The sequence below is a fragment of the Dendrobates tinctorius genome, unplaced genomic scaffold (assembly GCF_039654945.1).
Source record: "Dendrobates tinctorius isolate UK_male_01 unplaced genomic scaffold, ASM3965494v1 ptg000022l, whole genome shotgun sequence".
Classification (NCBI taxonomy): Eukaryota; Metazoa; Chordata; class Amphibia; order Anura; family Dendrobatidae; genus Dendrobates; species Dendrobates tinctorius.
This window is the reverse complement of record NW_027361690.1, coordinates 61,998,238-62,021,708: the sequence shown is the minus strand read 5'-3', so window position 1 is coordinate 62,021,708 and position 23,471 is coordinate 61,998,238. Positions and strand designations below refer to the sequence as shown.

The following is a 23,471-nucleotide window of genomic DNA, read 5'->3' as shown; positions in this document are numbered from 1 at the left end:
TGGGGGCTCCAATTGTTTGTCACGTTATACTTTCCCTATTCCTCTGCTGCATACATGGAACGTTTACCATCCAGGCACTTGGGGAAGCTCGATGCAATTCATCGGAGAGTCTTATTGATATTTTACTTCACAAATGAGAATTAATTAAAACCTTTGTATTACTGCAAATCGCAGCCAAAGAAAAATAATGCAAGTTTAGTGTGCTTGACTAGATGGTATGGTCAGACAATATGCACTTTGTATGCCAGAGACGAACCATTCTTCGAAGATCATTAAGCCGTAAAGGCAAAAAGTGTTAAGTGACTGCTCCTAAATATCTTACTCTTATTAACTTATGAAACCTCTGTGCACTAGCGAGCATCCCCCCCCTTTCCGTTCTGAACCGTGTGGCTAATAACTGTATGGAAAGTGACTTCTCCCAGGAGAGGGCTGCGAGCAGTGTGATGCTGCTGGGAGGGGAGGAAAGGGTGGAACAGTCGGAATACAGGAAACCATGTGGCAGGGTCACTTCATGGGCCCCAGCTGATGTGAATGAGTGCATTGACAGAAGCGAATTAGTAAGGCTTGCAGAGTCCTGTCACGAAAGTGACTGTGAGAAATGCATTTGGGTCCCAATTCCTTCTTAAAGACTCTATCCAGAACTACTCTTAAGCACTTCTCCTTTCATCTTGCAAGAAAATCAGTTGATTTCCTCTTTTGCCTGGATGAATCATAGTCTCCACATAAGAAGGCTTGGCATGAGTCTTCTGCTCCGAGGCTTGAGTGAAAATTCCTCCTTTTCTTACTACTTTGCTTGTCTCCTGTGCGCGATGGAGGCACAGTGGGTAATACTGGCGCAGGAACAGCTGTGCCCTGCAGCTGTGTTCAGAGGCGCTCTTTCACAGTGCCACAAGTGATTGGATTGAAGGTCTTTATGTTGTGGGAATATGAGTCAAGCATTGATGAATGCCAGGGCAGAGTGGAAAAGGCAAACCATGACGTCCTCAGAGGAGTGGCCTCTCTTGTCCTCCTGTGAAATATGATTGGAAATAATGCACTTTCGAAAAAAAGGGGGGTCTCCTTAGACGGAATATGGTGAAGATTTGTTTTTGAAGGGGCTGCTTCAGCAGTGTCTCGGATTTCACTTCCAAAACAGATCTTGCCCTGGATGTTAGAGAGACGTTACTGGACTTCTGTCTTCGTTCTTGTGTGCCTGTGAATGAGATGCTGAAGTCACGTCTAGACAAAAACTTGCATCTCATCCTGGATCTGGGCTCTACAAAGTTTGTTTGCACTCTTGCCCCTCCGAGGTGGCTTTCTGTGGAGTAGTTTATTCACCCTGCCAGGGTTGTGTGCACTTTGTGGGATTATTGCATTTTATTTCGGTTGAGAAAATGTTGGCTCCATGTCTTTGTTGGAAAAATTTTTCCTGTCGAGGAAACCGGTGATGTTGTGATTCTTGGGTTTAGGAGAAGGGAAGCTGGGGCACTGGTCTGACGAGGACAAGGTGGCTTTATTTCCCTTCACTTCTTCACAACAACAAATATGTACGAGAGGCATAAAAGAAGGTACAGCCTTTGTAATATATCCAAGGTTGACCGCGCTGACCGCTCGGATGTGGTGCTTTTAAAGGTAATGCACACTTGTCTTTACTTATTCTAAATGCTTTTGTTTGTATTTTTCCTACTTTGTCACTCTTCTGCTTTTTTTTTTTTTTTTTCCATCCTTGTACTTGATCTTTGTTCATTGCCAAACTATGAATTGATGTCAATTCCTGCAAGCAACATTATTGGATCTAGGTCCAATCACGGACTTACCGCGGGTCTCCCTACCTGTGTCGCAGTCTCAGAAATATATGAAGCTATCATGCTCCAGTCGGAGACCCGCAGCCGGTTTATGCATTGCTGTCCGTGATCTGACCGAGATCCATGGACGACTGCACGAGCCCTAGATCTAACTATAGATACAGCATTTCTGATGTAAGTGGATCGCTAGTGCACAATAACGTCAAAGTAGCAGTCAAGGATGTTATCTCAAAAAATGGAATCGACATTGATCTATTACACAGTAGACTTAAGTACACAATAATCATTGACGATCATATTCTTAGTCTCTGCGTTTATGGTCAGCATAGCAGTAGACATGGCCATCGTTCTGTACTTTTGGTGTTAGCTGCGTACTATACAGTTTACATTTTTCTTCTTCGCCTTTCATTTTGACACCATCATGAAGCTTCATAACTCTCTAAAGGTTCCCCCTTATAAAGTTTTCTTATTGTAATGATTCATGGCTCGTCTAAATTTAGCCCGTCAGAAGACAATTCCTGCAGTCTGGGAATGTTCCACTCATAACGGCTTTTTGAGAGCCTGGCAGTGTTATTGGCACAATACATACAGGGCTGTGCCGGCGGCCTGTCAAATAAGCCATATGCTGGAAGCATAGGAAACTTTGTCATTTCTGTGGCATTTCAGAGTAAGTAGAATGCTTCTACTGTGTTTTCCGATGATCTTTCATGGGTCTTAGCCTTCTGATGTGCTTATATTATGGTCATATTAGTGAATGACAGTCTGATAGGAAACCTTCTTTGTAATGATATCATTCTTTTTGCTTCATCTTAAAATAAATTTCTAGATCTGACACAATAGGTGAATATGTGCCCATCAAAAAGACACATTGGGGAATCCCTGAAAATTGAGTTTTTCTGAAATGTTGCATGAAACCTCCTTTTCCATCCGGATTTCAGTTCCTCATTAAGTTTCCCCATTCTGGAGATCTTGGAGGGAGCTTTTCACCTGCTTATAAAGTTGAGTCTGGCTGTGACGTGTGCTGTGTATGAATGGTCTACTGTGGAGGTAGAAAGGGGAGGACTCTCGTCTGGAGGCCTACCTGCATGATATGACATGGCATAACTTAATAATTGGACAGCCCCTTTTATAAGGGCATGCTCGCTGTAATGGCATTTCCAGAGGCTCCTACTGATTGGTTAAAGGAAGAACCACACCTCGTAACTTTGCAATTTTGTCCAAGTAGTGGACAACCTATTTAAGACCAGAAATTGTACCATTAGGCACACACTAGGGCTACATTCCTAGGAAGTCAATTAACTTATCAGCATGTTTTTTTAGCGTTTGTGAGAAAAGTGGGGTACTCAAAGGAACCCCCCGCCCACTAGGAGAACATCAATTCCAGAACTGTAGAAAAAGTCATGGATCGCACATCGAAAAATCATATGTTGGCCTATTGCCACTAAGCAAAAATTAACAAAACTGAAGATGAGGTTCTTAGTTTAACATTCTAATCAGGCTGTATGAGGCCCACTGCCACTTCACGGTGAACCTCTCAGTGGGTCCCTAGCCTAAAAGGTGCAGCGACGTGCACAAACCACCATCACAGTGACAATGCACCAGCAGAGCTGTTGACCTGGTGCCCCACAGCACCCATGCTGCAAGATTAAAGCAATTGTATTGTTTTGTATGTATGAAGTGGGTGCATTAATGTACTGAGTTACTGTTATGTGAATTTTTGCCATGTAACTCACTTTGTAAATGTTTTCTTTGTCTTTCCAGATTAATAGAGAGAACTGCTGTTCACTAACCCCATGTCCACATCCAGTCCTTCTCGAATCAAAGCAGACAAATAACCCCAAAGGTACTTTTGTTCTTTGACTTATGGCATCAGCTTTGGAGAAGTGTCTGCAGAACTAGCTTTCCTTAAAGGGGTATTACTATATTGAACATTTGATACATTCAATGATATTCCATGAATGTATAGAAGATCCAGATCCCAGTGTGTGACTCACATCTTCAAAACAGGGGCCTAACATGGAACTTTGAGTGCAAAAGTGGTCAGAATTCCCATCCATTTATATGGGAATTCCCACCATGTTTCCACTGACAGCAGCAAGTGACTGGGCCCCTATCTCGGGATAGATACAGGCCCTATTGGTAGGCTCTGCATCTATTACTCTGTCCGTGAGTAGGGATATTAGCCTAGCCGGACCACTATCTGCCCACATCTGTTATGGTCTACCTGTCCGTCATCGGTGCAGAACAAGGTTTTGCTGGCTGGATGAGATGTACATGACAGTTCTGTGGTTGACGAGCTCCTCCTTAAGTGCTTATCCATCCTTTAAAATAGATGTTAAATCATTAGAGGTCTCTACACCCCTGCAGATAGGCTGTTCAGAGGGTCTGTGGTGCTGTGCCAGCATTGCAGCATTTTCAAGGCTTGCAGGCTGGTTCCTTTTTCCTGTGCCATATTTTTGTTAATAGTGGGTCAGCACATTGAAGACTCCATTTCCATAGGCCCCATGAATGACGAGTATGCCAAAAGAATACTTTTTTTTTTCCTTTTTAAACTGTGTTTTAAAATGTCTGCTGTGCTTTTTTACAGGTCCAAACCTTATAAAAAAACACACAGCACAAAGTATCTTTATGGGTTTTAAATAGACCTTTATTTTCTGTATAAAATGTAGTTTTTCTTGTTGGTAGCTAGAATGTATCCACATGAGACTGTTGTGTTCTCTATTGTTTGGTGCGTCTTCATTGCCCAGTCACTATTGTGGTAAATCCATTGTTGAGTTCCTCCCCGTCACATAGGCCTCTGTGTCTGCCGCCATTCACTGTATGGCTCATTGTTATCCTGACAATTCTGGATCTTTCCTGTGAATTTTCCATAGGAGCATCCTCTACCAGATTGTTTAGGGGCATGCCGGCGTTCCTCTGTGATAAGGCATCTGGTAGTGTGCTTGCAAGGTTTCAGAAAATGAAAAACTTTATATGGAGGGAGTGTGTGTGTCTGAGCAGATGTAGCAGAGCTGGCAGTGTTGAATTTGGGTGTGTGCATGTTCAGGATTTTCAGCAGAAAATTCTGCTGCAAATCCTATTGTGTCAGCAGGAAAATCTGCATCAGATCTGCAAGGAAACAATAAGCAATGTGTGCATGAGAATTGAAGAATCTCATTCACTTTGCTGGTCTAGTAAAACCTTCAAGTTTTGTGACAAAACTGTGTAGAAAAAAAAAGCGTCATAAATGCAAAGTGTGCACAGACCCAAATTTAGAGTTGTTTTTATTTTCCCTCTTTTTTTATTGCAAAAAAAACTCCAAATTTAAAGTGAAAATGATTTCTACAAAGTGTAATTTCATAAAATAAACACTAGATATATATTTAGGGGGTTGTCCGAGAGTTTAAGCAATTAACCTACGGGTTGAGAAATGTTAAGGAATTAAAAAACAACCGTTGCTCCCTAGTAAAATCTCCACCGCTCTAGTGCCAGAGCTCGAGTGGTCCCCACTGGCGTTTACTGTCCTGCTGCTATGACGTACCTTTTATACCTACGATGGCCACAGCCAATTACTCGACTTTAGTGGTGACGCGTGTATGAATGGCACAAGACCGCCTACGCCACTGATCGGCTGCAGTGGTCATGCAGAAATATAGCATGTCATTGGTCTAGATAAAAAAAAAAAAAGCACAAAAAAATAAGACTAGATCATTAGTAGCTTATTGTCGAGGGCTTAAATAATGTGTTTATATGTACATTAATATATGTTTTATCTATTTATTTGTGAAATTGCAGAATGCAGTAAGTTTCTGGAAGAGACCCTTCATGCAGCGCAATCTCCTCCACACACACTGAAGAGGGATCTGAGTAACTCTGGCTTGAGCTACATGGCCCCTGAGCTACTCGATGAAATGATCTTTACTAAGGTGAGTTCTAGCAAATGTCTGTCCCAGAAGGTAAAAGTCCTAGTGATTTGGTGTTGATGGCACACTCAAAAAAGACTGACATCCAAGGTTCTCCTCTATTGTAATGTTGACTTGGGCATGGCATAAAGAAAATGTTCCCTTGTCACCAGCATGTCACTATTTTTGCACTAATTCAAGATGGGAAACAAATTCTGGATAATCTCTTTATCTTTCATGTATTCATATGGTTGTTTCTCATTAGTGCAAAAATAGTGACGTTTTGGTCACAAGGGAACTTTTTCTTTAGGTCATGCCTAAATCAACAATACAATATATTACAATTGATCAGAATATCAGCACTGCAGCCAATCGTTGGTTGCAGCAGTCATGTGATGACTACTGCCATCACCGCTCATGGTTTGGAGCCATGTTGTTAGTAGTACAGCACATGAATGCCAAGGTCCACGGACTCTCGTGTCGCTGCCTGTAAAGGACTGTCAGGACCACCAGAGCATCAGCAGGGAAATAAGAGGATAATAGAAGTTCTTTGTCATTCTTGATAACATTTGCAGCCCCTTTAGCATTGACAGGAGCTGATGTATTTTGCACCTGTAATGTTATGATCCCAATGAGAAGCACAGAGTGCAGATGAGTGGTGCAGGGAAACACAATTGCCGTTTTATTGCTATAGGGTACGAACTACTACTTGTTCTACTGACCTACTGGTAATTACTTCCTAGAGATAGGCCTACAGAGCAACCTTCATTCTGAGTAGGTTTGTTTTATTATCACATACCTATAATCATCTCTTCCATAATGAGATGTATGAACGGCAGCAGTTAGGCGTTCCCGTTCCTGTAGAACACCACCCCATCTCACACACATATAGTGTTTCTCACACTCTTGGACGAGGCATTTTGTCACTTGGGATTAAAACTAAGTTGGCTTTTTTTTCTTGAAGACGAATTAAGAAAGGAATAAAAAAGACACGCAATGTTTTAACTGGGGAGCCAAGGCCCATTAATAATAATGGTTCTGGGGACCGCTGCTCAACTGCGTGCAAATATTACATTACCCTCATTCAGAAATACTTCTATAGAATAAACTGGCTAGTTTGTTAAATGAATGATGAGATTAATGAATTTGAGTGGCATTAAATTGTCCTCGAATTCTACCAAATAAACGTATTGTCCAAATTTCTTACATTTTGAAATTTGATCCGCACAAATTTCAGCAAATTAGCAGACATTTGGGGCAGTCATTTTGCTAAACTGTAGAGGGCCAGGCAAACGGTTAAAAAAATAAATTGCATATATTTTTCAAAAATACTCGCCTTACCGTCCAGCTGTCCTTTACAACGTCCAGTCTTCCTTGCCTCTTCATTTCTCCTTCCCACATTCTGTGCATCCTCTTCAACTACTTCATTCCAGGCTGTGGCTTGTAACACGTCACTGTCCATTGTGCCGTCGCTGCCCACATTGGGTTCCATGACTTTATATTGCATGTAGCCCAAGTTACGACATGGCACGTAGTGACCTCAGAGGCCTATTCACACCAGAAATCACAGCCTGGGGTAAAGTGACCGAAGAGGGTGCACAAGAACGGAAAGGAGTGTTTGGTGGGACAAATGAGCGGTGAGGCCATCAGTTTATTTTTCTTCTTACATCCTACGTTTACTTGAGACTCCAGAGAAATTCGATTTTCAGCAAATATTTTCTATGCAAATCCAATTTACCTGTGAAATATGCACAGCTTGGCTGCTTCAGTCATGTCTAGATGCTACTTTTGTCTGTACTCGATGACCCAAGTGTATTGTGCCGCTAGTGCTCGTCTAGGAAGGTGGAGGCCCACTCATGTGCAGGGGCCCACTGGGGGATTCACTTGGTTCTCTGTATGGGCCAGTCCAAGCCTGAAGACACAAACATGTTAAGCGAATCAGGATTAATCATTAATGGGAGGGATTATAAAAGCAAGTGAGAATACACGTGGGTTAATGCGGCGTGCACAGATTAGAGCACTAATTTTCAGCAGCGTAAAGTCATATTGACTATAAAAGAGAAAAAAAAAATCTTACAAGAAGTATTTTCTAATTACAATAGTAACGCACCACAGCCTAGACATCATGATATCATGTCTGATCTCCTGGTCCTCCTCCCTAAAGTCACAATTCTATGTGTCTTGCCTGATGCCACACAACTTTTTTCTTAGATCTATTTAGTCTGTGAGAAGCTAAGAAGTTTTTTTGTGATTTGTTGTGAATTCTTCTAGTGTATAATAAGTATGTCCATGTGTAAAGGTTTATTACTATGGTCGTATACCGCTGGTGTCCGCAGAGGTGCCCATCTTATAGGCACAGATGGCTGGAGTGCTTCTCACAGACGGATGAGTCCGGGTGAGGTCACGTCCTGTTCTGTCTTACTGCTTCTCTTTTGCCGGGTGGAGACATTATTTTTTTTCATTACTGAGGATGACCTAGCACTCAGGATTAGTAAGCGTGGAGTCAGAAGTAGGCCGCAGCGCTAGCAGTAAGGCTTTACTTGGTAAATTGCCATCTAAAAGACTATGAAGGGTGATCGGTCTACAGCAGCATTGTAGGTGCATGTGGCTCCATTGTGGAGCTAGTACCTGGTGCGTCAGTATATGTGGTTCCCAGGACTCCATGTTTGTTTTTGTTTTATTTGCTTTTTTTTTTTTTTTTTTAAATGTGATTATGGAAAGAAAATTCACTTTTATGTAGATATTAACCCGAATTTACAGCTTAAATAAACTGCACCAATCTGCGCTTTTGTCATAAACTCACCCACTGTCCATATGGCCTGTTAGGGCTGGTGAGCAGCATCCATTCACAACCCCTCCTCTGAGCTATAATGGAAATTGGCTCCATTTTTGTTGGGCTCCAGTCATCTTGTTATATCGAGGATCGACACACATCTGAATGGCGGCCATGTAATACCTTTTTAGAAGGGTAACATTATGTTCCACTTTTTAGACCTTGACAACTTGGTTAATTAGGTGTAGTAATAATTCGTGGAGCTGGTAATTTTCTGCTCCCACTCCTCCGCTCTTATATAAGCTCTGTTATGAGGGGTCATGCCTTCCTGAGAAGATTAGTTCTGTCTTGTTGCTTGTCATTAGTGTTTGGAGTCGTGTTGCCATGCTTGTTGATGGAATTATGTTCCAGGAAAGCAGCGGAGTTCTGGACTGAAGGGAGTATAAAACTGTGATGGTTCCACTTTCTCACACTCATTTTTAAGGAGAAGATTGTTGTAACTTATTACTTAGTATTTGATTTTTGTGAAACTGTTAGATTATTTCAACGAGGTAGTGATTATTGAGAGACAGATTAAATCCTAACAATTGACAGGTTACAGCAGATTGTAATACGGTAAAATCATTGATTGTAACTATTCTCCTTCCAGCTTGAAGATGAGCAGTCTATGATCCATGCTGCTAGCTCTGGCTCAGAAGACACTTCATCTCTAGAAAGGAACTCTTCAAATGGAAGTGACATTTCCCTTTCCCATGCCTTATTGGAGAGAAAGCACAGGGATCTGGACAGTAGCTCCTTGAGTGCATCTGGAAAGACAAGGGATCCTGAGAAGACAAATTTGCCAGAAACTGAAGGAGAAAAGATAGGCAGAATTAAGGAAGGGTCTCCACACACTGTCCATTCCAGGAGCACCATCCGCTCTCTATCTCCTTCCAGAAGGCATAGCTGGGAGCCAGGGAAGCACAAGGGCAATGACGCGGATATCGGTCACAGGAGGTAGGTATACATATTACTGAGCTACAAATTCAGTTGTATATTAAGAGTAAAAGCAAAGATCAGATATTTATGGAGGTATCTTTTTTTTCATAAGTTCCAGTTTGGAAGGCCTCACCGTCATTGACAAAAACTCAACTGCCACTCAGGGAGCTCCTTCTGGCCCAAGCAGCCTTTCTGGACCACACTTCAAGGGAGAGGATCATGGGTCATTATCTTCATTGACCGAAGAAGACCAAGTGCCTGAACAAGGGACTAGCAGAACCTCTCAACAAGGGGTAAGTTATGGATTCCTTACTTGTTCTAATAAGTGTTGTGAAAGAGTCATTCCCATCTTAGCCTTTCGTGCCTGAGTTGAGAATAGATCCGTCCAGCTCTGGCCTCTCGGAGAATTCACAGAATCGGCTGAGAGCAGCTGAGCTGCTCTGGTTCTGTAAGTCCCATGCAAGTCAATGGGTGTTGTCAGACTAGCACAGTTTGGCCGCCCTCAGCTGATTCCATAGCTCCACCCCAGTGATCAGACCTAATCACAGTTATTTTTGCCTTACAAGAAAGGCTGGAATGGAAAAATACTCCGTTAACTAATTGTGGTATAATGTTTATAGTAGGACATAATGAGATCTATTTCATGCTATGTATTATACATATAGTTGAAGATACAAGCTTATTTATGTCCCTTTCACTTTTTTTCAGCTTATAGATGAGCCATCATTCGGCAACATGATGAGCTCTGGCTCTGAGGACACTTCTTCTCTTGAATGGACCTCTTCCCATGGAAGCGATGTTTCTATTTCTCGTGCTTCAGTTGAGAGAACTGAAAATAACACATTGAGTGGCTCTATAGGGGAGAGGGAAAATGAGAAGACTCCAGTATCCGAGAATGAAGGAGAGGAGCTGGACAGGATTACAGAAGTGTCTCCACATGCCATTCGCTCCAGGAGCACTATCCGTTCATTGTCTCCTTTTAGAAGACATAGCTGGGAACCTGGGAAACATAAGAACAGTAATGCCGAAATCAATCGCAGAAGGTAAGACCATACAGTCAGCAGCTAAAGAGCTCTTGCGTATGAACAAGTGGAAATGTAATTTCTTTGTGTGTATGTTTATATATTTATATAATGTAGGGGTGTGTGCGTATAATATGTGCTTGTGTATATACTGTATTTGTATGTATATATACCGTTTGTGTGTGTGTATTTATGTGTATGTATGTATGTATGTGTGTGTATATATATATATATATATATATATATATATATATATATATATATATATATATATTAATTATAATGTAGGGGTGTGTGAGTGCATAATATGTGCTTGTGTATATATTTGTATGTATATATACTGTTTGTGTATGTGTGTGTATGTATACACACAGATATGGAGATATATTGATATACATCTATATATAATACACACACTTCATATATGAAGCACAAAAGCCTTGGCGTGTAATCTGTGTGTGTAGGAGCATAAGACCCGTTCCTTACCAGTGCAGTGGCAGTGCAGGTTACTCTCCTGAATATACGGTTATGGTATTACTGAGTGCGGTATACGTATAATAAGCAGTGCCAAATATGAATGCATCCTGGCAGTACAAGAAAAACTTGTGGTGTTTTAGAAAATACAATGGTAAATGCCTGATATCTAGTAAGTACTTAGAGGTTGTCTGCTTGAGGCTGCTTCTTAGGCTATGTACACACGCTGCAGATTCACCTGTGGGCTTTTTCCCGCGGAACCGCAGGTAAAACCGCAGGTAAAGTGACCTGCGGTTTGGCCTGAAGGTTTTGCCCTGCGGTTTCACACCTCTACTATGTTAAAGGTGTGAAACCGCAGCGGAATCCGCAGAAACAATTGACATGCAGCGGAAAAAAAACCGCAGCAAAACCACGCGGAAAAAACCGCAGCGTGAGCACTGCGGTTTTGAAAACCCATAGGGTTACATAGTACTGTACCATGTCTGCGGAACTGCTGCAGTTCCGCAGGGCCAAAACCGCAGCGTAACCGCAGCAAAAACCGCAGCGTGTGCACATAGCCTTAGAAGGCTTTCTTGAGAACAAATAAGTCAGTGTGCCCTTGCTGCAATCTGTGAGGAAACTTGGCAGCAAGCGTTTCATTCATTTACCTGAAGCTCAGTGTTAGGATAGGTGATGAATATCAATATGGCGGTCCAACTTCCGGCACAGTCACCGATCAGTTGTTATCTGCTCGGATGCTGGCAATGAAGGGAGCCTAAAGGTAGAACCCTGCACACCGTTTAAGGGCCATTTCAGGGTACAATGGCTCTGCTCTTTTTGAAGTGAATGGGTTCTAAGCCTCTGATTATTTGATGTGTATAATACCTTGTGGGGATATTGCAGTTGTCTTAAGCCACGGTTTGGAGAGTTCGTATAAATTACTGTACAAATTCTAACGTTTCTACTTGGAGTGACATGCCAGGGTAAAGAGACCTATAGGCCATGCCATTCTTCGGTGTAGCACTGCATCACCTGTCCCATTCCCAGCCATCTAGGGGTCAATTTGGGAAAAGAGTAAGTCGGTTTTTACAGGCTGGTGCGCGCCACAGATGTTGGCGCGCGATTTAAAGGAAGCACCAGGTCGGGGGGGGGCGCAGGATTGGGGTAAGTGCTGCCCGAGAGGCCACGCTATAGGGAGAAACGAGGGGCTACCTCTTCCCCATATCACCAGCAGCGGACAGATACAGCATGTCCGAAAAAGCAGAGACGCACGTTCTTTTACGCTGCCGTTTCCGCGGGCGCAGAGCAAGCGTTTATGCGAAGCCTGCGAATCCAAACGCGCCCAGGAGCCCTCCCCTGCAACCGCGACCAATGTGTCAAATCCCCCGAAGTGGGCCCGATCACTGTCACAGTACATGGGGTTGCTTACGAGAGCAATAGAATCCCTTCAAGCCCCAGATAGGGGCAGGGACAGTGTCTCGCCGCCTTTAGAGGGAACCTCCACCTCACAGGAGCCTCCGGCCTGCAGGGGCCGCTCTCACTCCAGGCAGACCCGGGGGAAATGAATCCACACGGTGTCGCCTAGTCCATCCGGTGCCTTCGGCATCCGTAAGTTCTGCTTCTCGCTCCCCGTCACCAGTGGTTGATAGCAAGCAGACCTCAGATTGCGACTCAGAAGAGCCCCTTGACCTGGACACTCCAGGGTCATGTGAAACAGTGGACAGCCTCATTGAAGCCGTCAATCAGACCCTGGGGATTGAGGATGATCCCGCAGCGGCTGCGGGGCATAAAGTAGCATTTAAACGAGTGAAGCGACTGCACAGAATTTTTTCCTCTCACCCTGAGTTTGGGGAGATAGTGCAGCGGCACAGAGAACGTCCAGACCGGCGTTTTCTCGGGTTAAAAGGCACTCGAAATGAGGTATCCGTTTTCTCCGGACTTCCATAAACAATTGTTGGAATCCCCGATAGTGGATCCACCGGTTTCACGCCTGGCCACTAAGACCCTGTTATCTGTCCCTAGGGTTTCCTCGATTAAAGATCCCACCGACTGCCTTATTGAGAGCCTAGCTCGTTAAGTATATGAGGCGTCAGGGTCTGCACTCGCTCCCTCGTTTGCAGCAACTTGGGTAGCTAAGGGCATGTTATCATAGTCAGAAACATTAAACAAGGTCGCGCAGAAGCAGGATCTACCTGCAGAGATCTCGGAGGTCAAAGGTCAGATGGCAATAGCTGGAGACTATGTAATGAATGCGTCTTTGGATGCGGCCAATTGTTCAGCAATTGCTGCCGCTAATGCAATCTCTATCTGAAGAGTCCTATGGTTGAGGACATGGCGGGCCGATTCTACTTCCAAGAAGTCCTTGACTTCCCTGCCTTATCAGTGCGGCCGCCTATTTGTAGAAAAGTTGGGATCAACTTATCTCTGACTCCACAGGAGAAAAGAGCGGGTTTCTCCCTCAACAGAAGGATAAACAGCTTTTCGTCACCTGGTTCAGGCACGTGTTCGGGCCTTTCGCAGTCCCACCGGCCATTCTAGGCCGAGCATGACTGCATTCGTCAGGGGGCGGTCGCTAAGCAGCCTGAGCCTGGTCCGGGACCCGAATAGACTGGTCCGGAGTCTTGCATTAAAAGACTCCGGGTGGACTATGGAGCCCATTTCCGCCACCTAAGGCCGCCCCAACCAGGATAGGGAGCGGCAGGTATCATATAGAGCCAACCCATTGGGGAGATTGCATGCTCAACAAGCCAGATCGAGGGGACCCAGATCCTAAAGATCATCGGCCAAATGACTCGAGGTCTTTACCAGACGACACCAGCAAGGTGGGCGGCCGCCTACTCTGTTTTCGCCACCCGGTTCAGGCACGTGTTCGGGCCTTTCGCAGTCCCACCGGCCATTCTAGGCCGAGCGTGACTGCATTCGTCAGGGGGTGGTCGCTAAGCAGCCTAAGCCTAGTCCGGGACCCGAATAGGAGACCGGTCCGGAGTCTTGCGTTAAAAGACTCCGGGTGGACTATGGGGCCCATTTCCGCCACCTAAGGCCGCCCCAACCAGGATAGGGAGCGGCAGGTCTCATATAGAGCCAACCCATTGGGGAGATTGCATGCTCAACAGGCCAGGTCGAGGGGACCCAGATCCTAAAGATCATCGGCCAAATGACTCGAGGTCTTTACCAGACGACACCAGCAAGGTGGGCGGCCGCCTAGTCTGTTTTCGCCACGTCTGGGCCAACATCGCTCACGACGTATGGGTAAAGAATTGGTATCCTCAGGTTCCAAAATAGAATTTGTCAGAGACCCTCCAAGATGTTTTTTTTCTTTCCCGGCTTCCCAGGGTGGATACCCAGGTAAGGGCTCTATTGGGAGCCATCAAGTCGCTCCTGCACAACGGAGTCATTGTTCCAGTGCCGGGACACGGAAGAGCTCAGGGGTTCTATTCCAACTGTTTTGCTGTTCCCCAAAAGGACGGGTCTGTCAGGCCTGTTTTTGGACCTGAAGCTTCTGAAGAAATTCATCAGGATCAGACATTTCCGGATGGAGTCTCTCCGTTCAGTCATATCGGCCATGGAGCAGTGAGAATACTTGGCCTCAATAGACAACCAGGACGCACTTCTGCATATTCCCATTTTTTCCTCCTCATCAGAGGTTTCTACGCTTCGCCATCAGTGTTCAACATTTTCAGTTCGTAGCGCTACCCTTCAGGCTAGCCGCAGCTCCCAGAGTGTTCACAAAGGTTATGACAATTGTCATGGCCACACTGCATTCTCGAGGCATAGTAGTCTTGCCTTATTGCCTTATCTGGACGACCTCTTGGTCAAGGGCCCGTCAATACGGGCATGTGAGGAAGGTGGCAACATCACGCTAGATACTCTTGCTGCTTAGATGGTTGGTCAATACAAAGAAATCATCCCTTGTGTCAGCTCAGAGGATCTCCTTCCTAGGAATGATCTTCGACACTTGCCGATGATTGGTAATTCTTCCTCAGGATAAGGCGCTAGTCTCAGGCAGGGAGTCCGGACACTACGCCAACCAGTCCCTCATACCATCTGATCCGGGATGAAGATCCTAGGGAAAATGGTGGCAGCAATGGAAGCGATACCTTTCGTCCAGTTCCATCATCACCCCCTGCAGCACGCCTCATGTCAGCCTGGGACAAGAATCCTTTCACGCTCGATCGGCGGTGCCAACTGTCCTCTAGTCAGGCAGTCGCTCGGATGGTGGATAACCAATTCCCTCTCTGGCCTAGGGGAAACCTTTCCCTCCAGGTCATGGGCTGATAATGACAATCGACGCCAGTCTCCTTGGTTGGGGAGCGGTGTTTCGCCACCACACAACCCAGGAACGGTGGTCGCCACAGGAGGCACGCCTCCCAATCAACTTATTGGAGATACGAGCAATTTGGCTGGCTCTGCAGAAGTTTCATCACTTTATAGCAGGCCCCCCCGTCTGGATTCCGTCAGACAACGCCACGGCGGTGGTTTACATAATTCGTCAGGGGGGCACCCGCAGCAGAACAGCCATGCGCGAGGTGGGGCACGTTCTTCAGTGGGCCGAAGCAAACCACTCGGTGATTTCGGCTGTCCACATCCCTGACGTGGAAAATTGGGCGGCAGACTTCTTCAGCCGGCAGGGTCTTGCATCCGGAGAGTGGTCTCTACATCCCCTAGTCTTCCAGCAGATTTGTCAACTGTGGGGAGCTCCGGATGTGGACCTGATGGCTTCCAGAGTAAATGCCAAGGTGCCCACATATGTCGCTCGGGTCAGGGACCCGCAGGCATTCGCGGTAGACACGCTGGTTCTGCCATGGAACTAGTTTTGCCTCCCATATCTATTTTCCCCACTGCCACTACTCCAGAGAGTCAGCAAAGGGATCAAGACGGAAGGGGGGCTGACGATTCTGCTGGCCCCAGACTGGCCCCGTCGAGTGTGGTACGCAGATCTATTGCAGCTGCTCGCCGACGTTCCTGGGCGCCTGCTAGAGCGCCCAGATCTACCGTCCCGAGGGCCGATGTGCCACCCGAACTCAGGGACCCGGTGTTTGACGGCAGGGCCGTTGAATCTTGGATTCTAACCCAGGCAGGGTTCAAGAGCAAAGCGGTCGCTACAATGATTAGCGCCCGGAGGCCTGCTTCAGCATGTATTTACCACCACACCTGGAAGGTGTTCTTTGCTTAATATCGAGGCTGCGGTGTTTCTCCGCTGAGATTCTCGATCCCCGACATCTTGGCTTTTCTCCAGTCGGGCTTAGAGAGCCCGGATAGGTCAGTCGGTAGAGTATTAGACTCGGGCTTTGCCCCAGGTTCCCGCAGGAGACAAATGTCGGCCTTATCCGTCCTGTTCCAGTGCAGAATTGCTACCAATTTGCAGGTGAAGACTTTTCATCCAGGGAGTGTCCCACTTGATACCTCCCTATAAGGCGCCTATGGACTCCTGGGTCCTTAACATGGTCCTAAGTGTTCTGCAGGAAGCTCCATTGGAACAGCTTTAGGATATCTCTTTGAGGTACTTTTCCTGGAAAGTTGTTCCCCTAGTGGCCACCACTTCCATCAGGCGGGTTTCAGAGCTGGCGGCTCTATCCTGCTAGCTCCGTTCCTCACTTTCCATAAGTATAGGGTGGTCCTCAGACCAGCCCTCCTTTTCTGCCAAAAGTCGTGTCCTCTTTTTTCACATTAATGAAGATGTGCTTTTGCCTTCATTTTGTCCAGCACCGGTACACCGGGTGGAAAAAGGCTCTTCACACGTTAGACCTGGTAAGAGCCCTCCGGAGGTACGTGTCACGGACGGCATCCTTTCGTCAGACGGACACGCTGTTCGTGCTCCCTGAAGAGCGCAGGAAGGGACTCGCTGCCTCAAAGTCGACCATAGCCACATGGATTCGTTTGACTATTCAGGAGTCCTACCGCATTAGAGGCACGCCGATTCCAGCAGGGATCGAAGCGCACTCTTCCCGGGCAGTGGGCGCCTCTTGGGCGCTTCGGCACCAGGCTTCGACGGAACAGGTTTGCAAGGCAGCAACCTGGTCCAGCCTGCAGACATTTGCCAAACATTATAATATCCATGCTCAGGCCTCGGCGGATGGGAGCCTGGGTAGAAGGATTCTTCAAGCAACGGTGGCGCACCTTTAAACAAGAGGTGCATGTAGCTTGGATTGGTGAGTCAATCTCCCACCCTGGGACTGATTTAGGACGTCCCACAGTATCTGTGTCCCCCCAATGAGACAAAGGAGAAACATGGATTTTTGTGAGTACTCACCGTAAAATCCTGAGAGATTATACAGACATTACAGCAGGGGATCACCAATTTTTTTTTTGTTTGTTTGTTTTTTTTTGATAAAACATTTCACTGTCTGTTTTTAAGCAATGTTGTACTTCAAAGAAAGAATCATCAGTGATCCTCTGCTGTCCTGTCTGTATACTTTTTTACTTCCTCCCCTGCCCAGCAGCTGTGGTATGATCAGACCATGTCCCTATACGGTCAGACACAGCCATTACACAGTACACAGCAGGGGCACATTTATAAGATTATCTCAGCACAGGAGCATTTTATGTAAACACGTCCAATTGTGGAAATTATTATAATTCCAAGATCTAATGATTAAAATGTACTTTGTTAGTGGGAAAACCTTTTTTAATGATGTGGAATGATGGTATACTATGCTATGTTTGCAGTGTTGGCACTATATTGGAATGATATTTCTTTTTTCTACAATATGGCACCTATGCCAGCCATGATTTGCCATGTTTTCTACAAGTGTACTGAATTGATAGGCGAGTTTTGTTGCTGTGTAAACTAAGAACATCTGGTACTGATGAGGTCCATAAATGTACCATTTCCAGCTGACATCTAACGGGACATAGTGCAGACAGCATTGTATCTGGAGCCAATATGGTACTGCGGATGTCCGTACAGTGCTGCAAAACGGGGGCAACCAGCAATTCCTCCTCATGTCACTGTCTCCCAATCTGCTTCTCCTGTCCCATTATTTCTTCTATTCTCTGCTGACCAATGCTGATCCATCTCAATGATTCATTTTCAGTTCATTGCGAGTTCTGGGGGATGTTATAAAGAAGCCAGCTACTCATAGAAGAAGGTATCAACAATAATGATCCATTTCTTTCTGTATCCACAGCTACTAACACTGGTAATACATCCCTATATTAACACAGAGCAGGCAGCATCCAGATCCAATCCGTACCCTATAGACAGAGCCTTCAGAAACCAGATGCTAGTGCATCCCCAACAATTAGATGTGACATTATGTGGCTACATTATGGGGGCCGACACATCGACCTGTTCACACCAGAAAACTGTGTTAAAACCATTTAAATAGTCACAAGATTTTTTACTTAATAATTTTGCAGCATTTGGCTATTTTATGTCAGAATTGAGCAGCTCCGCCAAAATGGGAGCCAGGGAGGACCGGATGTGGGATGTAGCTACACCCATTCATCAGTTGTGTTTCTTATGCCAGTAACGTTATCCTCCAGTCCCGGACTGGAGTAAGATTTCTGGCTAGGTGCACAGAGGCGCAGACTGCTGAGAAGATGCGCACAAATGATTGTGACATGTGCCTCTTAATGGATTCTGCTCATCTTATTTTTGCATGCCCCACGTTAAGGCAGCTGTATGAAAGGACTAATGAATCAGGACCTTAGTTATGTTTGCTAGCTGAAGAGTCATTTAAAGAGGATCCGTCACTTGCTCAAAAATATTTTGTTGAATACCTTATACAAATGCCTGAGCTCCCCTGATTCTCCTATTTTATTTATTTTTTGTTCTGCATTGCTCCATCGTAGAGATATTCACATTTGCTTTTTAGAGCACAGTATCAGTAATCTCTGCGCGTTTTTTCAGAGTCTTCTTTAGGGATGTACAATTTGAACCCTCCCATGCGCATGGATAAAGGCACATGGCTACTGAGACAGAGAAGATTGCCCTGCAAGTAGAGATTTCACATACTGCGCTCCAAAAACAATAAATGTAAATATCTCTGCGATGGAGCAACGCAATTGAAAATGGAAAAAAACGAGTGAAGCTGCGATTTTTACAAGGTTTTAATACATTTTTAGGGGGAAAAGTGACAGATACTCTTTAAAGAGAATCTGTTACAAGATTTCACAATGCAAACTGCATCTATTAATAAATACATCACTCGATCCAGCTGAAGAGTGAAATAGCTCCTGAGTCCAAGTGTATTCAGACTCTGCCCACACCGCCTGACTGACAGCTGCAGTTTGTAGTGAACAGTGTGAGATCTCACCAGGGAGGAGGTACACTGAGGAGCTCCCAGTCTCAACAGGTGGGTGGAGATTGATCTGGATTATACAGCTATTTTCAGACGGATTTTCACTAAGTACATCGGCCTCGTCATGTATACAGATCTGTTTATTAATGTATGTCATTTGCCTTGTGAAATACTGTGACAAGTTACTTTGATTACTTATGGAGAGTAAATCTTGTGAGCTCCCTAGTATGGATGCTTACAGTATCAGACAGTCTAGCTTTGGGGGGAGGTGAATTTAGCAGGTTATTCCATTTATTACTTTTTATTTGCCCACATTAGTGATTTTTCTTATGTTACCATATCACAAATATCCTATTAACTCTCCCATTTCACCCTCTCTTTATGGTTGCTCCTCTCAGTATGAGCTGGTGTCCCTCAGATGCACAATTCACTTCTATAGGGGATGACTTTAACTGTAGAAGGTATAGTATTTCAGATATGTAAGGGGAAAAACAAGCAAAGTGCCAGCTGATTTTTCTATGCTATTGCTATGCAACCTTAGTAGTATTTTAGAAACACGCAATGGATATCTGTTAAAAAGAACATTTATTTTTATTATTTTTTAAGCTGCATTTACTTGTCATTGTGTTCAGTAAGCTGGGGGCATAATGTGTGACTTCTTCTGGTACTTGGCGTGCTGAGCTTGCGGCAGTGTGTGCTTTATATGGCAGGCTGGGTATATTAACTGCATATTACACATACTGCTTTGCAATGCGTTATATGTGTCTTGTTTGTTGCTTTGATGATGACTCACAGACGGTATATTTTTTTTTACTTTATCATGTGCAGTTTCTGTTGCAGAGCTGAAGAGTTTTATGTGTGTCTGTCGTAGCTTTCAATATCTTATTCCACATCATAGTGACCGTCCAGCTAATATATCCGTTCTCTGTCTGCTTAGTTACAGCCTGGAAGGCCTTGCTGAAAAGAACCCGCCGGCCACTCACGAGTCCTCCTTTGTCACAAGAAAGCTGTCGGGAGCGCCATATAAAGGAGACGATCATGGGTCCCTGACTTCATTGACAGAAGAAGAACAAGAGTCAGATCAGAGAATCGGCAGAACGTCCCATCATGCGGTATGTCATGTATGTGTTTGTCCACATATACTCAGTATGGTCCAAATTATATGAGAACATGATTAAGACCTGAGGCGTCAAAACGCGTTGTTCTGCAGTCATCCGACTGATATGCTGTACCTGCTGGAATTTTAATATGCATTGGCACAATAAAATGGATTTTTAATTTTCCATTCCTGGCGCTGGAACTTTCTTCCATTTTTTCAAATTATATGTACGCCCTAATATGACACCAGTATGTGATGGTTCCTTCTTGTGCTGAAAGGCCATCAAGCAGACTTCACTTTCCTTTATGGTATTCTCGCACAAGATTTGTGCATAAAAAAACTAAAACGAGAACAGTAAAAATATTTTTTACATTAGGTTTTTTGTTCTTTCAATGATGGTACTTTAAAGGGAACCTGACATGTCAAAAAAATGCTATTAACCTGCAGATGAGGGGATAATCTGTAGGTTAATAGCATTCTAAAAATGAAAGCCCGGGTATCGAGAGGGAGTGAACTTTACCCATAGTCATAGAGGCGCGGCTTCAGTCAACGCTCAGTACACAGTGAGTGGCAGCTGTAACCACGCCCCGCCACTGACTGACAGCCGGCTCAGCTGTGCATCAGTACGGAGCTGGCTGTCAGTCAGTGATAGGGGTGTGGTTTCAGTTTTTTAAGGACACAGAAATCTGATGTGGATTCAGGAAGAATCCACATCATGAATTTCTGCCTTTTTTGTATTTGGAGGATTTTTTTTTTTCTCCCGGTGGTTTTTTTTTTTGTTTGTTTTTTTTTTTTTTTTTTTTGCAGCCTTTTTGACCTCAGTGTTAGTTTGAAGAGAACGCGGAGGATTCTGCTGTAAAGAAATCCAATACCACTTGTTTTTACTGCGGTGAAGAAAAAAATGCGCAAAATGCTTGTCATAGGAACAGCAAAGTGGATTTTCTCTTGAAATCAGTAGGAGGAGTATTCAGGGTGAAATTTAATGTTTTTTGTTGTGGATTTTGGGTCCAATTTACTCCTTGTCTGAACACTCCTGAAGGTACATGGGTCAGAAAGCAGGTCGCGAGAGCAAACCCAGTGCCGTCAGTTGGCTAGCAAAGTATGCTGTGAAAAATAGTCCTGAAGCCTTAGCTTTTCATGAATATTAGATAAATGCAAAATGGTATACATAGGTGAATATGAACTCTCTATATGTACTGTGTGCGTTTGCTACTGCCAGAAGATTGTTAAAATTACTTTTCCTTTTTCCCACAGGCCTCTGGTAGATCTGAAGTTCATAACTTGGGTTACTCCGGTTCACTGGGTGCTCCTCGTTTGTCAAAGTCAATGTCGTTAACGGCAATCGGCAATCCACTTGTGGAGGGTGAGCATTTCTCCCACAGTCACATGTAGCATCTGTAGATGATTATATGGGTATATTCCTCAGTGTCACTAATGGTTACTGTTCCTTGGGTTTCTATTTTCTATCAGCGTACTGACAATTCTGCTACTACATACACATAAAGATGCATTTACACTTTAAGATTATTGTGCACGATATTGTTGATCACAAGGCGCAAAACACTCGATCATCGGATGAAATGATGTTTTGATTTTCACAAAAGTTCACCGTTGTTGGCACCGCATTGTCCCATGTGGAAAGACTTAGGCTGCCTTCGTTCCCAGCAGCACATGTGCACTATTCTATTACACAGGGTTCGGAGCACATCGTTAACTGTGGTCTGTTGGTGTAAACGGGCTGTTAAAGAACCGATTTAATATTTGCCAATCAGCGGTTCTTGAACTCTACAAATCCAGTAGTATAAATCCACGCAAGTCAGTTGTCCCAGAATTCCTATCTTAATGGGAGAGAGATAGTGGCTGCTATACACAAAGGTTTGTGTTAAATTCTTACCTGTTGGGATTTTCCATTTGTTAAAAACTTCAGTACCAGATCCATGTTAGGCCTGTTTCACACTTCCGTTTTTGTGTCCGCCAAACGGATCCGTTTCCGTTTTTTTGACGGAAACTGATGCAAACAGATCCGTTTTTTAAAAAACGGATCCGTTTTTTTGACGGATCCGCGGTAACCACTAATGGAAGTCTATGGGACAAAAAAAACGGATCCTGCAAAAAAATGGCGGATCCGTTTTTTTACGGAAACCAACGGATTTTGATGGATTTGAAAAAACGGAAGTGTGAAACAGGCCTTAGTCTAAATCTTGGCACTTAAGCCAATTGGCTAATTTAAGAGGCCGGGTCACTCCTGTGAGCACTTGGTCCTCCTTACTGGTGACCAGTTACAGCTCAATACTTTTTAGTAGTATTACAGCCCCTTCACCATTATGGTGAATGGAGTTGAGATGCAAAGCCAAACATAGCCAGCACTATATGTACAGGACTGAGCTGTATGGAGCAGTGTGAGCAAAGGACTGAGTGGAGAGTTGGACTCCTATCTAAAAATCACAGCCTATCCTAAGACCTGGAAAGCCGCACTCCAACATGTGTTTGGTGAGATTCTATGCCAAATATCTTGTATGTATGATGGTGTTAGCCCAAAATGTCATGTCCACTTAGCTACATAAATGACCGGCCTGATGCTCTTTGCTGTGGCACTTTCTCCATACTGACAGATTCCGAGCTCCTCTTTGAATATTACTAGACAAACCCCTAATAATCAATTAACAGTACAGGGTACGCTTTGTAATTTGCCATCCTCTGGCCACTAACAGGACATGTATGCAGCTATTCATTAACATACAGTGCACGTTTGTGTTCCAACACCATGTTTAATCTTTTCATTTCTGCCATTTTGTTTTCCTCCGCATTCTGTTCTCATCACTAACAGAGTTGATATTGTCCACATTTCTGAGAATACATATATATTCTCATTAGTCATGTTTACTTTTATTAAAGGCTGACAAACTGTTCAGAAGATTAAAGAGGAGCACAAAACAGTATAGCCACCCCAAAACAATAAATCCAGAAAGGAAAATGAGGCATGTAGGTCTAATTTTCACCCCAAGTATATTATATTTTCTACAGGAACAGAAACGATCGCACTTAATTTTGACATAGACACAACATAGCGATACAGAAATAATTGTCCTTGAGCAGCATTCTCAATCACTGATGGTCTGATTACCGGGCGTCCAAGTCCTGGCACACGTGGTGTGTTCACACAGAGCTTTTTGTTGTGGAATTTGGAGAAGATTCTGATTTTTCTTCAAATACTAAATTGGCTTCCTACACACTGCAG

General features: G+C 44.4%; 1 protein-coding gene across 3 annotated transcripts in view; it reads left to right on the top strand.

Annotated features, from left to right (window-relative positions):
• Positions 1-23,471, top strand: part of AKAP13 (A-kinase anchoring protein 13) — a 250,169-nt gene that overhangs the window by 161,179 nt on the left and 65,519 nt on the right. For 2 of the 3 annotated variants that reach the window (XM_073568737.1, XM_073568735.1), the window contains exons 9-17: positions 3,546-3,627; positions 5,559-5,689; positions 9,088-9,434; positions 9,529-9,709; positions 10,125-10,459; positions 17,926-17,979; positions 19,533-19,595; positions 20,072-20,246; positions 21,488-21,596. In XM_073568737.1, coding sequence (XP_073424838.1) covers positions 3,546-3,627; positions 5,559-5,689; positions 9,088-9,434; positions 9,529-9,709; positions 10,125-10,459; positions 17,926-17,979; positions 19,533-19,595; positions 20,072-20,246; positions 21,488-21,596 — 1,477 coding nt within the window. The remainder of the gene's footprint in view (positions 1-3,545; positions 3,628-5,558; positions 5,690-9,087; positions 9,435-9,528; positions 9,710-10,124; positions 10,460-17,925; positions 17,980-19,532; positions 19,596-20,071; positions 20,247-21,487; positions 21,597-23,471) is intronic. The other variant, XM_073568736.1, reaches the window with a different exon arrangement.